Here is a 16,405-nt window from a genome sequence, read left to right on the forward strand (position 1 = left end):
CTTGTCAAAGTATTTTGTCATTCTGTACCGAGAAAAAAATTAACTGTTTTCATTCACACATATACATAAACCCGGAAGTTTTTCAGGCGTCCCATTCCACTGCTTTACCAGTCGGAGTTGATCTCGCATAGCGCGTCTGTCGGTCGCGACAGTAGACAGAGTAGGGAGGAACGGAGAGAGGGGAGGAGTGTCGTACCGTGTGACCGACGTGACGGCGTGGGAGCGGGTGACAGGTGTCCGAGTGGGCAGACGCTGACCGGCCACCGCGTCGTTTGGACGCCCGCCGTTCGGCCGCCCGTCTGCCCGCACTCCCAGCTGCCGCGCGCCCGCCGCGCCGGCGCTTCATAGCGGTCACTCGGTGCCGACGTACGACGGTCGCTCTAAGTCGGAGTATGGTGGCCGCTCGGTACATTCTGAGATGCGACGATCGCTAAGTAAAGGGGTGTGCCTCTTACCAGTAAAGGGGTGGGTGTCACGCAGCAGTGGGATGTGACGTTACTTAGACGGGAAGTGATAGTCCCTCGGAATAGGGATTCGAGAGTGCCTCTATATCTGATCACTCTGAGTCGGCGCCGGTACCAATACATACTTACAATGACCATCTCTCAGAAATGGTTGTGAATTGTGAAAAATATGACGGCTTCTCAGCACCGGTGAATAATGGCTATTGACCATAGGTGGCATCGTTAATCAAAAAGTTAGTTTCGTTAATCGTTAATCCGTTAACTAAAAAGTTAGTTCCGTTAAACGATAATCCGTTAATTCACAACAAAAGTAACGGAAGTTACTTTAGTCCGTTAATCGTTAACAGTTTACACGGTAATAAACAATATGAAAATGCTTGTGCATTTTTCTGAGGACAACTCGACCAACCTACGCTAACGGCTAGGCGCCACTCACTTGTCGTAGCGCGGTTTTGCTCTCGAAGACCTGCCAACAATTGCGCCTGCTCGGTGACGGCATGGATAAAGATATACATACCTATTTATAAATATAATATGTACATTGTACATGGTGATGATATGTGTGATGCGAGTTGCGACCGATTTCAACCTGTGTTACCGACGAATGACGATTCAGCTCGCCTGACAAACAGCTCTACCCTTTCTCTCCGCCTCTCAGCCAGGCAGCGTTCCAATGACAGGCGTGTGCATCACAATTTGCAACGTATATTGCCGCAACACACTGAATACCAGAGATGAGGCGCACACAAACAGCTCAAGAGGCGCACTCAAGTAACTTGTGTTCTTGTGTTCGCAGCCAGAAAGGAAAAACTTCGCCGCATGAAGGTTTCATACACACCAGTAACTTTACAGTAAAGTTTTTGCTTCGAAATAAAAGTAACGATTAACGGATTAACGGACTAAATTTTAACGATTAACGGAGCCGAAAAGTAACGGAACTAAAACGGTCCGTTACACGTGGAAAAAATTAGCGGGTCCGTTAATCGTTAACCCAAAATTTAGTTCCGTTAATTAACGGATTAGCGATTTAACGGACTTGCCCACCTATGCTATTGACTAAAGTTATCACTGTCTTTCATCTCCTCAGCCTGTTCCGCAATATCCTATCATTCCTTCCCAGAAGCCACTGCCCTCTCCGTCTTCACCCAGTCGCTCCCTCTGCTCATGCTGCTCCCTCTCCCAGTCGGTCGGTCACACCGCCGTCTCCATAGTCGGTACAGCAGCGGCCGCGGCGGTGGCGTCGTCTCCGCTCCGTTACGGTGATTAGTGGCGCCACAAGGCAATCATCTGGCGCTGCGGTCCGTTCCGGGAGTGCGGACCGCGGGGGCCGGTCGCCGCCAGTGGGTGCTGAGTGCTGTGGCTGCAGGCAGTGTCGTGTCCGACGGGACGGTGCCGCGGGGGAGATGGTGGCCAACGAGAGACGACCCCGCCCCGCCAGCGGTCAGGTGGTCGGTGAGTAAAGAGCTGACCCGTGTGCGGTGACCGGAGCTGACCCGTGATCGAGCTGATCCGTACCAGTGGTCAGAGTGGATGCCTAAATAGCCTGTGGTCGAGCTGACTCGTATACCCGTGGCCGGCGGCCGAGAAATTCAGACTGACCTATGACACAGGCAGAGCTGACTGGCCGAGCTGATCCATATAACCGTGACCAGTACGGTAGTCAGCAGTCAGCGATCACTGGGGTGACCCGTAGTGCATATTGAGCTGACCCGTGACCAGTGACCAATGTCCAGTAAATACGTATACCGTGATCAGAAGCCGGTGCTGAGTGCAGTGAACTGTGAGACACAAGGGAGCATCGGAAGACAATCTTGGAGAGGCGGCGGTAGGGTTAGTTCTTGGTTCGGAAGGACCCGGGCTCGATCCCAGTGCCGCCCGCCCCCCGGACGTGCCTCCTTCGGGATATAAATAGACTCCCGCAACAGCCGTAACCTAGTGAAGAAGGAGAGGGAACATACCCAATAATTGGGCAACAATGGCCTGTTGGGGTAGAAGTGAATAGAAAAAGAAATTCCAACATTTTGAGATTCCGTGAACTGAGAATGTATCCCGGTACCTACGATCCCATATCGTGTTTACACGCCACTGGTCATGTTCGTGTTCCAGCCCTGGTCATGGGAGTCCCGAGTCGGTGCGCTCACTCGAGCGCCAAGAACGGCGGGACGCTCAGAAGGCCGTGTAGCGGAAATAATTATCAGATTGGATTATTTGAATCACGGAGGTGTCGATTTTTTCCATAATTTGTAGGCAGCGTGACCGCAGAGCGATCGAAGCCGGCAGCCAGAAAAAACACCGAGTTTTAAAGTGTTTAGCATGATGTTTGAACGGCAACGTATATTCAAACTATTTGCTAACTCCAAACAAAAATAAATAAGTGATACTTCATTAAATGAATAATAAAATGAAATATTTAACTTGGACGTAGCACATAGGATCACGTTATACGAACGTTTCATTGGCTCATGCAACTATTTTATTCAGCAACAATTCAGTTAGACGTACCAGTCTCAGCTCAGTACGATGAAAGGGTGTGGACCGTGGAATTTGTGGCTAATGCATAAATGACACCCTATTGGCCACATTTAGCCAAACGTTCATTGATCGGGCAAAAAGTATTGACATTGGTTCCTCTCTCCAGCTGCGCCGGGCGGTACATCGTGGTCGTCGTCTCAGGACACCGCCGACCCGCCATCCGACCAGCAGACGTCCACCCCAGCCGCAACCACCACCACCAACACCACCACCAACACGACCGGCACCAGCAGCAGCACCAGCACGCCCACCGCTCGGCGACCAGCACCCGCCAGCAGCAGCAGCGCCACACCCAACCTGAACGTACCCGGCAACCGCAAGTCGATCGGCCACCTGCTGGAGGGCGGCCTGAGCGTGGCACCGCTGCGCCGGTTCCCCAGCGTGGCCGGCCACCAGTGGGGCAGCGTCGCCGCCGAGGATGGCGACGAGACCTGCATCGATGGCGACGAGGAGCCGACGGCGACGTCGGAGCGTCCGGAGCGGCGCGGGCGGCGCCAGTGGGACCTGCCGGGCCCGCCACTGTATGAGAATCTCCCCCGCAGCAGCAGCTTCGCCAGCCGGCCCAGCGAGCGCACGCCGACCGGTGAGCGCATCTACGACGTGCCGCGCGGCCGGCCGTCGCCGGTCCAGGAGGGTGACGGGCCGGCATCGCTGACGGCAGAGCCGGCCGGCCGACAGCGCCGCACTATAGTGGATGGGTTTAGCAGCCTGCCGCGGCACGGGGTGCGCCCGGCGGCGCTCGACTGCTGGGAGAACACGGCGCACAGCACGGGCACCAGCTCACCGAACACCAGCGGCGAGTTCAGGTTAGCTCCGGCCCCGCAGGTCGTGGCATTACGTGATATTTTATTGACTCGTGCTTCCGATGAAAGCTCCTAAAATTTGCGTTCTCCAAAAGCCTCTTTCAGTACGACATGTCTTGCCGTCTCTACATTTTTAACGGAGAAGAACTAAAACAGCTTCTTCAGGGCGCATCGGCATGCCAAGAGGCGAAGCTGTTTGTTTCTTCTTATTCATGATTATGTATTATCAACAAGTCTATAGTTTGTTTTAAGGCTGCACCCGTGTCCTGGTTTGTTGATATTTTATCGCGTTGCAGGTACAACACGACGCACCGTATGAGCGGCCGCCGTCTGCTGCCCAAGACGCCGGACAGTCGCGCCGGCGGTAGTGGCGGAGGGGGCAGCGGGACGCGCCAGACCGCCGACGAGCCCGAGCAGCGCAGTCTGGGCAGCCGCGGCGAGGTGGAGGGCTCCTCCAGTCACGGCTCGCCCACCACCTCGATGGCCCGCAGCCGGGAGCAGGCAGTGGCCGAGTGGCTGCGGGGAACCCCACAGCGCCGCTCGGAGAACTGGGGCCGCCCGGAGCCGGGCGCGGCGGCCGGTCAGCTGTGGCGCCACTCGGCGCTGCGCCGCTCCGTGCAGGCGGACGGCTGGTCGGCCCGGCCGCCGGCCCTGGTCGGGCCGTCCTCCACTGACGAGCCGCCCAGCTACGAGGCGCTGTTGCACGAGCTGAGCCGCGCCCGCCGACAGCTGGTAGCTCTTCAGGAGCTGGTGAGCGTACGTAACCAGCACCGTCTCTCTCTCTCTCTCTCTCTCTCTCTCTCTCTCTCTCTCTCTCTCTCTCTCTCTCTCTCTCTCTCTCTCTCTCTCTCTCTCTCTCTCTCTCTCTCTCTCCCTCTCTCTCTCTCCCTCTCTCTCCCTCTCTCTCTCCGTCCCTCCCTCCCTGTTTCTTTGCCCTCTGCACGTTTTAGTTCCACAACATCCCGGTACCAAGTTCCCAAATCCAAAGCAGGAGCTCTGCTAGGGCGGCCAATGGTCAGGCTCTACCATCTAGTAAGTCGGCTGTCTGAGCTAATCTCGGTCCTGAGTTTCCTAGCACGGACTCATATTGCTGAGTCTTTGGTCGCGTAATGAGCTGAATATTTTAACCCGGCAGGCGGTGGGCCTACCAGCCACCTTCCGCGCGGTGGAGGGGGGGGCACTTTTTTGCCCCCCCCCCGTATCTCCGAAACTACTGGACGGATCCGGAAAATTCAAACGGCGTTCGATAGCCCTGTCAAATTTGTCGAGGGAAAACAAATTTCATTGACCTCGGGGTCACCGATGACGTCACAGGTCAGGTCAAAGATAAAATGTTTCACCGTTCACGGGGCTTCTAGGGAAAGCGCTATAACACCGAGTAAAACGCATTTTGTCGAAAATCAGCGATAAGGCGTCAGTTGTCTAGTACATATGTTGCTATTAGAGGTCACTGGTCATACCAGGTCAGGTCACAGGTCAGGTCACCAAAGGTCACCAAGGGTCACCACATGAGCCCAACTTTACTAAGGTTATGCGATGCATGTTTTATGGCCAGTTTTTCATTTCCAACTCAATGGTGTTGGTTATAAGACCATCAGGTACGGTTTAGGTCACTTTCTGGTGGAGGTCAGGTCAAGGTCAGGTCAAAAAAGGTCAAATTTCAAAGTTGATGTTTTTGCATAAAATGGGTATCGATTCGATGCAGCTCGTCACGGGGAGTCTAATGGTGGTCTTTGTTTTGCGCTACGAGGTCTAGAATTGCTAAAAATTGAGTTTGAAAATTTGACGTCATCAATTTTGAACAGTTTTTTCGCTATAACTTGGCCAAAAAAGAGGTATCGATCTCAAATTTGGTATGTAGATAGAAGGCGGTAGGGGCTATCACATATATTCCGGTTTTTCGAAATTCAAAAAACTTTTTGGATTTTTCGGCTATTATATTCAAAAAATCTATTTTTTGATTTTTGGGGGTCAAAATCCAAAAACTTCGAAAAACCGAAATAGCAGTTTTGTAGCCCTTTTAATTCCACACCTTTTATGTCTGATACATTTTTCTGTATCTCTAAAGCTGTAGGCCTGACAGCTCTTCCCGCGAAACCTTTTTTTGGGTCGAAAATGGCAAAAATGACGTCACTCTGACGTCATTACCGGCCAACCTATCATAGCCTTTGGAAAAATTTTTGGTCACCATGTGCGCTAGCTGCTCCCGGGAGGGTACTGAAAGTTTGGTGACGATCGGCGCAGCGGTTCTCGAGATATATCGAAAAAACTAAAGGGGGGGGGGGCAAAAAAATGCCCCCCCCCCCACCGCCTGGAAGGTTAAATAACTTATCCCCGAAGATTATTGTCGTTTTCGGACCTTACCATTAGCAGCACCATTCGCCGTTCGTACGACTTCGTCGCCCTATTGCCAATTTGAGGAGGAAGATGGGATGGAAATGTCCTGCGCCTGGAAACTTTGTGGTTGGCTGGCACCAACCATTCGTGGGATAATAGTGATTACGAGCGAGCGAGCGCAGCGAGCGAAGCGAGTCTTTTTACGGAGCGAGCGAAGCGAGCGTAGTCTTTCCTTAGATTAACGGAAATTTCTGAGTATGAGCGGCCGGCCGGCCGGCCGGCCGGCCGGCCGTGGTCACGCTTTTGCGAGGCTTATATCTCAGCAACCACTTGACCGATTTACACGCGGTAATTTTTGTAGGGTAGCTTCATTCCTTCTACCAAGTATTGGACTATTCCCGATGCATGTGGGTGACCCCTTATGCACGTGCCACGTGCAAAACGAAGAGGTGTCACTTTTGTAATTGTTGCAATATCTCGGTAACTACTTGGCCGATTGCGCTGAAAGTTGGCATGTAGGTAGGCACCCACTAGGCACTGCATATACATGTGCCAGAGTTGGGGCGCTGCTGCACGTGCGCACGTGCAGGGGTCGTTTCCAGATCTCGAGAACGGCTCGACCGATTGCGCTCAAATTTGGTACACAGTTAGGGACCGGTTAGTAGGGTGCCGTGCACAAGTCAGTTGGGACCCATTTTGCACGTGCGCACGTGCAGGGTGCCGCTTCCAGATCTCGAGAACGGCTGGGCCGATTGTGCCCAAATTTGGCACATCGCTAGAGACCAGTTAGTAGGGTGCCGTGCACAAGTCAGTTGGAGGTACCCCCTCGCAATTTCGCACGTGCAAGGCCCACCCTCTCGCTCGCTCCGTTAGTCGCCCCAAAAGGCGTTATACTGGTCAATATAACGGAAAAATCTCAGTATGAGCGGCCCGGCCCGGCCCGGCCCGGCCTGTAACGCTTTTGAGAGGCTTATATCTCAGCAACCGCTGGACCGATTGGCCTGCGGTCTTTTTTGCTTGGTAGCCCCATCCCTTCTACCCCGTAAATGACTACTTTTGATACATCTCAGTGACCGTCGTGGCACGTGCCAGCCACGTGAAAAGTCAAGGGTGTTCACTGTTCAAGCAGTTTTGCAAAAGTAATGATTTTGAGAGGCCCATATCTCAGCAGCGGCTTGAGCGATTTCTTGCGGTAATTTTTACAGGGTAGCTGCATCCCTTCTACCAAAGGTCGGTTACTCTTGATCTATGTGAGTGACCCCCACTGCACGTGCAAAATACAAAAAGAAGAGGTGCCAAATTTGTTCCCATTTCAGTAGCTCGGTAATTACTGAGGCGATTTCGTTGAAACTTGGCATACAGGTAGGCACCCACCAGGCAATGCATTCCCATGTGTTGCGGTTCGGGTGCTACTGCACGTGTGCACGTGCAGGGGGCGTTTCCAGATCTCGAGAACGGCTGGGCCGATTGCGCTCAAATTTGGTACACGGTTCTGGACCGGTTAGTAGGGTGCCGTGCAAAAGTCATTTAGGACCCCGTTTGCACGTGCGCACGTGCAGAATGCCGCTTCCAGATCTCAGGAACGGCTGGGCCGATAGCGTTCAAATTTGGCACACCGCTAGCGACCGGTTAGAAGGGTGCTTTGCACAAGCCCGTTGGAAGTACCCTCTCGCCCTTCCGCACGTGCAGGGCTCACTATCTCGCTCGCTCGTTCTTCGCCCAAAAGGCGTTTTACTGGTTTACGTATAGTTTATGCACACATTCATCATTTATACCTGCGCGGACGTTTTGTCATGTGACATCCAGGAGCTTTCTCTTCACGTCGCCTCATGCAATGCAGAACAAAACATCCGCAGAAGATGCGTTTCGTGCGCCGATATTACTATGCTTAGACTGATGGCGGTGAAACGTCGCTCGAGCTGGCACCGTGAGAACGGGAACCACTCCCACCAGTGTAAATACTCCCATCGGACCTCAATTGTCCGGCTGGGAACTGCCCGAGGCGCATCGCCACCGGCTCGGACGCGACCGTTGCAAAGTGGATCACCCGCTGACGAGTTCCGGGACCATGTTACAGACAGCTCACTTTCTTGTGTCTGGGACGTGTGCAGTCTGCTGTATAACCCAATCCCATTAGGATGGAGCCGTGGGTGACGCAGGAAGGAGACACAGGCAGGCTGGCAGTAGGCTGGATTCAGAATGGCAGCTGCTGATGGAAGTAAAAATTTGTAGGGGTTTGTCTTCGGCAGCTACCTCAGGTGACCTCACCTGGGTGTTTCATCCTCACTGGCTGCCAGAGGACCCGACCGGTCGCGGCCGTCTCTGCCCTGGGGCGTTACGCCATATCGTCGAGTGGTGGGAGCGCCGGTGGGAACTGCGGCTGCAGCGGCCCACATACGGTGGGAGGCGGCTCGCACCCGCCCGACCGCCGGCAGAAAGTTGCGCCCCACATCGCCACCGCGGTGCCGTCGGCCGGCCGGCGCACAGTGCGGACCAGTGCAGCGACAGCGGCGGCCGTGGGTGCGATCCACTCCGCCGCACAGTGTTCGGTGTTCACTGCGGCGACCCCAAACTTCTGAAGGTGTTCAGTGCGACGACATTAGTTCATTCTCTGTGTCCAGTATCGCAACTTTGGGTCGCCCCAGATGTGCAGTGCTGCAACTTCAGACTTTGCCGACTTCCGAGTGTCCAGTGCGGCAGCTCGAGCTGTCTAGTGCTGCATAGGGTCGTGTCGCCTCCACGTCTCACACAGACTACCAGCAGCGTTTGACCCAGACCAGCGCGATGGCCACCGCAGACGTCAGCGATGCGCGACTCGTGATGAAGCTCGTCAAAGGAAAGTTTGGCGGCTTCCTACGACTCGGCAATCGACTCAGTCAAAAGCGGAAGCGCGTCAGATTTGACGTGAGCAGTGGAAACCCTCCATGACATTCTCCTATACGTATAAATCGATCGTCTTGACATGTCAACCCCAGCTTTATTCGGCTACTCTTCTTCGTTTTCCTCTTCCCTTTGCACCACCGGAGCATGCTTACTGTTCTAGGATACCTACTTTTGTTTCGGGCACTGTAGCTGTAAAGTTGCGATTTTTTCTGATTTGTTTTTACCGTTGGTTTGTTATTGCGCTGTTTTGAATAGTACGGTCATTTTTACTACCGGTCATCCTGTCGAGCCATTCCGGTTATCGAATGCTGATATGTTTCACTCTATTTGCTGGTATTTTACGAAAGTGACTCGGTAACTTCAGTCGTTAAACCGTTTTGTCTGATCATAAGCTGTCACAGTGTATGTTTCTCAGAGCTTCTGTCCCTCTCGGGTGCTGTTGCGCGGCCCTTTATTAGGAAGCCGCTATCCGTTCCCAGTATGTTTTATATATTCCTGCCCGGGGCCGGGATGATTCAATAAATGTCACCGAGGTTTTTTTTAGCGAAAACTCCGAGGGCCGTTAGGCCCGAGGTGATTTTGCTAAAAAAAGCGAGGTGACATTTATTGAATTCCCGGCCTTAGGGCTGGAAGGTGTTTCCCATACCTGCCAAAAAGCTCACAACCATATGATAATGACGTCAGCAGCCGTGTGGTTCAACGTGCTTAACCACACCCCTTGAACCACACGGCTTGTAATATTAAAGCATTGCATTAAACTTCGAAAAGTGTGGTACAGTGCACGTGCCGTTTAAATGCCTGGATGCCTCGATTTAATCATGCAATGTAGCAGGTATGGGAAAGTCGATGTCTAGCCACATAGAGTTTCCATTTCCGACAGCTGCTGGACGGCCAGCAGGAGGGCTCGGAAGTTCGAGGCACCAACACCGCGGAGGAGTTTGTGTTCCTAAAGTCGCGGCTGAGCAGCGCAGCTGACTCTTGCAGTGTGCTCCAGTCCGAGCTGGGCAGAACAAGTCAGGTGGGTGCTTCAGCAATACCTCTCGGGGATCTCAGCCAGTCGATACGGTCCAATGCTTGAAGCAAGCTTTCCCATTTTTTTTTCTTAGACGGAGCTGAACCTTAACACTCTAAAGCGTAGTTACTGCTTCGGAGTGCTGCTTTGTCTCATCAATATGAAGTTGAACAATTATGTGCCTGACTGTTTGGGACTGTTGTCTGTTCGCAGACTGAACTGGGAGCTCGGCTGTCTGCACAGGAGCGAGAACTGCAGCAGCTGCGTCGCCAGCTGGCCGACAAAGACAAAGCCATCCACCTGCAGCAGAGCCAGTTCGACGAGGCCATCAAAGCGCTGGCCACCTCTCACAGTCGGGTGAGTTCTACCTTCCCCAGTGGGGCCAAAGTCCAATTAGACGGATCAGCACCACCTCCCTAGTTAGAGCAGTACCGTATTATCGGTTTAGGTATCGTTAAGTTCCAACCGTGGAAACGTTTTGGTGTCGACTTAGTTTGAACTCAAAGGCTTGTTAATAAAATGATTTTTAATGCACATATATCAACAGTCACACGATAGTTTGAGCTCGCTGGGTAAAACTTGAGTGACCTGACCCCTTACTAAGCTGACGCTACCTATGTTTCTCCAGCCGACGGATGGCAGCAGGGAGACGCCTCAGTCGCCGGTGGTCAGGACGCGGGGGTCGGGCAGGGAAGAGCTGCACATTCTCAGAGAGGCCATCTCCAGCCTAAGGGCCAGCTTCAGGTAATGTACATATAGTATCTGCTTACAAACGTCACGGTGAGATCGGTGATATTCCGCAGTTTTACTATTAGTACGCAATCGTAATGTTTGTCATGGATATAAAGGATATCTAACTTTTTTCATTTCACTCCAAGTGATGCACCGAAATCTATTTAATTTTTCTTGCAAGCTGCACCACAGTCTAAAGTTTTCATTGGTAGCGTCTCGCTCTCTGTGTCCTGACTCGCCTCTGTGTCCGGAGTGGTGACCGTGTACCTACCTCCGCAGGGAGTCTGACCCGAGCCACCACACTCTGGATACGCTGGAGCAGTGCCTGGCCGTGGTGCTGGACCGGCTGGCGACCGCAGAGGCCGGCAGACACGACCAGCAGTCGGGCACGCCGGCTCCCAGCCGTCGGGCACCCATCACCAGCATACAGGGACACCACTCCTTCACCAAGGTGGGCTACATCGCGCTGACAGGCTTTCTTGAAACCCAGAGTCCAGCCGCTGCAGTGTTCGGATTATGGCGATAACTCGAATCATTTTTACTATTATGTTATGATGCATGTTATCTATGGCTGAATTTATAGTATTACCGAGTACAAAAAGTAAAGCCGTGCTTTTTGGATCAAAGGAACTTTCTTACTCACTTCAATGTACTAATGTCATAGGCGGCGGAACGGGGAGGGCACCGGGGCACCGTGCCCCCCTTTGATTTTGGCATTTTAACATAAGCCCTATGGGCGTTGCATGGAAAGAATGGGACCAAAATTCGGCAGTGCCCCCCTTAATTGAAGGTGTTCCCGCCTCTACTGACTAATGTGCTGTCGTATACGTTTTTTGCGTCCCCCAGCGATGTTTCTTGAATGGGTCGACGCCGACGTAAGCGGCGAGTGACTTTTCAGAGGCCGCTGCCTGCGGTCGGAGTGGGGGAAATCGGCAGATCCCAGTGGCCTCGACCGCCGCCACATCTCCTCAGACCGACAACCTGTCGGAGCTGGGACGTGACCAGCATCAACGCTTCTGCCTGAAGTACTGGAGAACCTAATTTATGTCCTTATCGTCCCACAGGTCGTTTACTACACGGAGAAGACGTTAACGCCGTTTCTGTCGTCGATTCCGAAACAGCTCGGTGAAATCACGCTGCGAGACTTCAAACAAATCTTTGACAGAGCTGGCAACTTTCGGTTCCATTTCAAGAGCATGGATCCCGAGTTTGGCATGGTGAAAGAGGAGGTAAGCCAGGCCAAGCACCAAGTTAGCTGGTCCGATGGCACAGAGAGTGGCGTAGTCTGCTCGGTTATCTCTCATACCTCACTTCTATTTGATAAGATTAGTCACATGTCGATGTTTGTTGTTTTTACGGTTATCATTCGAAAAAGAGTTAAGAAGACTTAGCTTTCGTTTTATCAAACGTATTACAAATTATTTTCAACTTGCGATTTTATGGCGAGGATATTTAGGAAAAGGTATTTAGCGGAAATGGCTTGCTGGTAAACCATCACACTAATGTATTTTGTCGTTACAGATTTCCAACGACGACGAGATTCTCCCTGGCTTTGACGGCAAGCTGATTTCGTGGGTGGTGGAGGACCACGGAGTGTGATGAAGTAGTCCATTTGATCAGATAGTTTACCGTCATCGTCTCGTAGCATCACATGGTTGGGTGGTCTTGACATGCTGAAATGAAAACCATGCAGATGCATACAGTGTGGCTGCTCTGACCACTTCCACAGTGGATTTTGCCTGCAGTGTGCACTTATAATGGGTCGCACGTGCAAACGATGTGACAATAAGCCTATAAACGATATTAGGTTTGCCCACGTCTAAACGGTGCGGTAATGGCAAACGGTAAACGGTACGGTAAGCGTTATAAGCCAGTTTGCTTACGTTGCGGCAATGGGAACTTACAATCGATATGCAGAACGTTTTTTTTCTGGCTAGCACACGTAGCCAGCGGTTCAACTGAACTATACCGTATTGGTTGTGGAGTACATATACTTAACTGATCGAACAAATGCCAAAGATCGATGTACAGGGACCAGATGTAAAAAATGAACATCTTGTGTAAGGACAGTTTTGTGCTGCTTTACGGCGTTAAGAACTACTGCAAGTCGTACTCAGAATGCGAGGATTTACATCATTATTTTGTTAGCTCTTTTCTACAACATATCGTGCGTGGCTTTGTTGTTTGTTACTGTTTTGAGTTGACCAACAGCGTTCTTGGACAGTGCTGGAAATGAATAAACAATAATTGTTTGTGAATTTGCCGTTTCTTTTGTAGTAAGGTTGGCTAAAATATAGCGAGTCAGCGACCGACAGAGCAAAACAATGTGAAATGATGACGAAAACGGAAAACGTTTTAAGCGTTACGTTATAACTTGTTAATCAGTTATTGTTGAAACTTTTATCCCATGATTTCGTTGAACGATCGCTAAATGAAATGGCTCCCATACGCTTCTCTGCATCCAAGCGGATAAGGAGTTTGTTGTTTCCAACGTGTATAGCTTGTGAACGACACACCATTGTCCGGCAGTTCACTTTGTCTGAGCTGTTCACTAAATTGCTTTGAACGGTAGGCATTCAGTGACATGAACTTTTACAGCGGAGTGGGGGAATGTATGCAAAATGCATGAGTTTAAATGCATTGTGTGTGAATGTCTGTTTCCATTTTGCTTTTGTTGTTTTCTCGTCAGGACGGAAATGATTGAAAAGCGACTGCTATCGACAATCGTGGACTTCATTTAAATAAATCTGAATATGAATTAGCACTGGGATAGGTCAATCACCGTCTGTTTTGCGGCGGCCAGCGCCCGGCTCCCGGCGTCAGGCTCCGAGGTGCCGGCGCCCGGGTAACCTGATCACTCCGTCTGTTTGGCTAACCAATCGGCTGGTGACTGGCGGGAGCTATATGATCGCCCTGGGCAGTTGTCTCTTCGGCTGACCAATCAGCTGCCGGCCTGAGGCGGTGGCTCTGCTCGCCTCGGGCGCTTTCTGTTCAGCTGACCAATCAAATGACGGCCAGCGCCGCTCCCCTCCCCCTCCCCCTCCGGCGGACATGGCTGTAGCTCTCACGAGACCGGCCCTGATCGGCCCCATGAGCGGCATCTGGGATATCAGTGTTTCTGAAACCGTTGCCTTGAGACTGAGAGCAGTTGACCTTACTTCTCAATTGCTACAATAAACCCAAGCTTCAAAACTGACTTGAAAAATGTCCGTTTAAATGCAAGGCACTGCGGATGGTGAGTTACGATTCAGTCAATCTTTTTATTTTGGCTAGCTTTTTACCGTACATTTAGGTAATTAGAGCTCTTTAAAGACTCTCAAATGTAGCAAACAACTCATTTTATTAGAGCTCGTGTAACAGTGCATATGACTACAGGCATAATGTAAAACGCTGCATCACAAAGTCAAACATAACTTTACGTGTAGTAACGGCAACACCAGGGCAAACTATGTAGTCCCAAATATCTTACAGTGCAAGAAAAGCATAGAGCGAACCGTCTGCCCTGCAGCCGCTCCGTGCATTCGTCTCTTGGCCGCGTAGATGTCACACCGTAATACATACTCGTGTCTCCTGCCGTCTTCGGAGAAGGCGTTTCATGTGTCCACCGAGCTGACGCCCTACATATCAGAGAACAGCCGACCAGTGTAGCCGACGTTTGAAGCTCCGGGGGTGACGAAAATCGAGTACATCCTGGGAACAGGACATACAGGTCCAGCTCATGATGAATTTAAATCAGCATTTAAATGGTGTATATTTCTTAGGAGGCGATCACGCTGTTACTCCTTCTATCCAGACATAGTTAAGTACGCAATGAAGGAGAAGGCGGCTCTGTCCGTCTCCTTTTATTATTTCAGGGCAAGGCGAAAACGAAACCCCATAATTCGAATTGGCAACGTCTTTAATGTTGACCGTTTCACTGTCGCTGAAGTCATGAAGTCACTAGAGGTCTCATAATCATGGCGCCAGGTAATTTCAGCAGATTTCGTCATGAAAAATGACTATATTTAAAATTTGGGACCTAATATTTATCTCTGATAATGTTTGCATCCCCAGATGTTAAGACACATATAAGCATTTCACTTCCTAAATAGCAATAATGAAGATAGAGGAACCGTATAAACGACACTAACGTTCGTCATCTCAGTCTCACTGACCTGTCGCCGGGCACGCCGAACTTGTCGTGCATGAATTTGAAGATTTTCTCGGTGTAGCCGCGGTTGTGCTCCTGGTCAATGTTGTTGATGGCTGTGAGCCGACAGACGGCGCAGGGCTCGGCGGTGCCGGCCCACACCATCCGAGGGTTGGGTCGGAATATCACAGACAGAAACTGACGGCAAACGGCGACATTTGCGCATGAATGCACCGCAGGGAGGCAGTCAAGGCCGAATGCATGGTTTGCAGTCAGATCGTGTGGCCTCGGCATCAGTCACATGAGAAGGCCAAGTCCCAACTAACAGCCTGGAAGGCATTTGCAGATAATAATGATGACTTGGGCTTTGGGCTGTCCGGACTCCCGAGGTCTTCAGCGCCCTTATCAGCGAGATATACCGCGAGAGCCAATTATACCCTCATGCCGTCTATTTTTCTTCATAAAACACATGACGGAACTAACATTGTCATACTTAGTTTCAACGTAAAATCTGGCTTTTTGATGAGTAGGCACGAGAAGAGAACAAGAGAATAGACGGCGGCTTCGCTCGCTTACGCATAGAAAGATATTAACGCATACTCCCCTACTTCGCAAACATGTTTTATTTGTGCAGTGCTTTTCAGTAAAGGCTTCTCGTTTTCAGTGGTTTGTACCTTTGTTATGTCTCCAATGGATCCAAAGGACACAGGCCAATTTATGTTCATGATAATGGCACGGGCAATTGCTCAAATTAATCGGCGATTGAAGTACTTACCTCGTTGCTTCAACGGGCCAGCATGGTAGTCGTTACTTTAACTGGCAAATAACTGATAGCTCACCTTGACATCAAGTGACAGCATTTCGGCGAGCAGCTCGGTCAGCTCCATGGTGATCTGTGGAGTAATCTTGTCCTCCGAGACATTTGTGTCGATCTCGAACGCCGGCATGTTGCTCTCTCGGTGGCTGATGGGCCGCTGCAGCAGATAAGACTCCCTATGTGCCACCGACACGTCCTTCAGCACCCATCTGCCGGGCGTTATACGGCCGACCAGCATTTATGCATTTCCATCGACGGGCTCCATGTTCGCCGCCTCAGCTCGCAGCTCGACTTTGGGCTCCGCTCTTCACACGGACGGGCCAGAGCCGGCGGCGGATCGACGCCCTCTAAACGGTGCTCACGTCTGTTGGACCCGGCCGGGGAGGTCAGCGGTCAGCGCCCAGCACAATCCGCGGCCAGTGCACCGCTTTTTGCGCCCTGACAGCGATCAAAAAGCGACGTCGGCTCCTTTACACCAACGGCTGCGTTTCTGCATCAGCTCACTCTGTCTAGACTCTATTCCGGTGCGAATCGACAAAAATCTTGGGTACTAAACAGACACATCTAAACAATGAAGCTAACGCGTTAAATATGCGAAGAGATCAGAGATAAAGGAGAGGAAGTGATTTGTTATGTAGTAGATTTAATGACGTATTCACTCATTTAAAGGAAAAGGGCCACCTTTAACATGGGGAT

General features: G+C 51.4%; 2 protein-coding genes across 3 annotated transcripts in view; one reads left to right on the plus strand and one right to left on the minus strand.

Annotated features, from left to right (window-relative positions):
• The window catches only part of LOC122388759 (dixin-like), a 31,511-nt gene extending 18,493 nt beyond the window's left edge, over positions 1-13,018 (plus strand). The window contains exons 7-14 of one of the 2 annotated variants that reach the window (XM_043380134.1): positions 3,103-3,802; positions 4,096-4,555; positions 9,900-10,037; positions 10,245-10,388; positions 10,660-10,775; positions 11,043-11,214; positions 11,828-11,992; positions 12,285-13,018. In XM_043380134.1, coding sequence (XP_043236069.1) covers positions 3,103-3,802; positions 4,096-4,555; positions 9,900-10,037; positions 10,245-10,388; positions 10,660-10,775; positions 11,043-11,214; positions 11,828-11,992; positions 12,285-12,362 — 1,973 coding nt within the window. In that variant the 3' untranslated portion in view covers positions 12,363-13,018. The remainder of the gene's footprint in view (positions 1-3,102; positions 3,803-4,095; positions 4,556-9,899; positions 10,038-10,244; positions 10,389-10,659; positions 10,776-11,042; positions 11,215-11,827; positions 11,993-12,284) is intronic. The other variant, XM_043380135.1, reaches the window with a different exon arrangement.
• A 1,066-nt stretch (positions 13,019-14,084) lies between these two features.
• LOC122388784 (macrophage migration inhibitory factor homolog) lies at positions 14,085-15,947 on the minus strand. The gene is made up of 3 exons (XM_043380168.1): positions 15,732-15,947; positions 14,918-15,090; positions 14,085-14,453 (listed from the first exon to the last, which is right to left on the minus strand). The coding sequence occupies exons 1-3, from the start codon at positions 15,945-15,947 to the stop codon at positions 14,381-14,383; spliced, it is 462 nt and encodes a 153-aa protein (XP_043236103.1). The 3' UTR covers positions 14,085-14,380.
• Between the last annotated feature and the right edge of the window lie 458 nt (positions 15,948-16,405).

Source organism: Amphibalanus amphitrite, unplaced genomic scaffold, assembly GCF_019059575.1.
Source record: "Amphibalanus amphitrite isolate SeventyFive unplaced genomic scaffold, NRLGWU_Aamphi_draft 000335F_arrow, whole genome shotgun sequence".
NCBI lineage: Eukaryota > Metazoa > Arthropoda > Thecostraca > Balanomorpha > Balanidae > Amphibalanus > Amphibalanus amphitrite.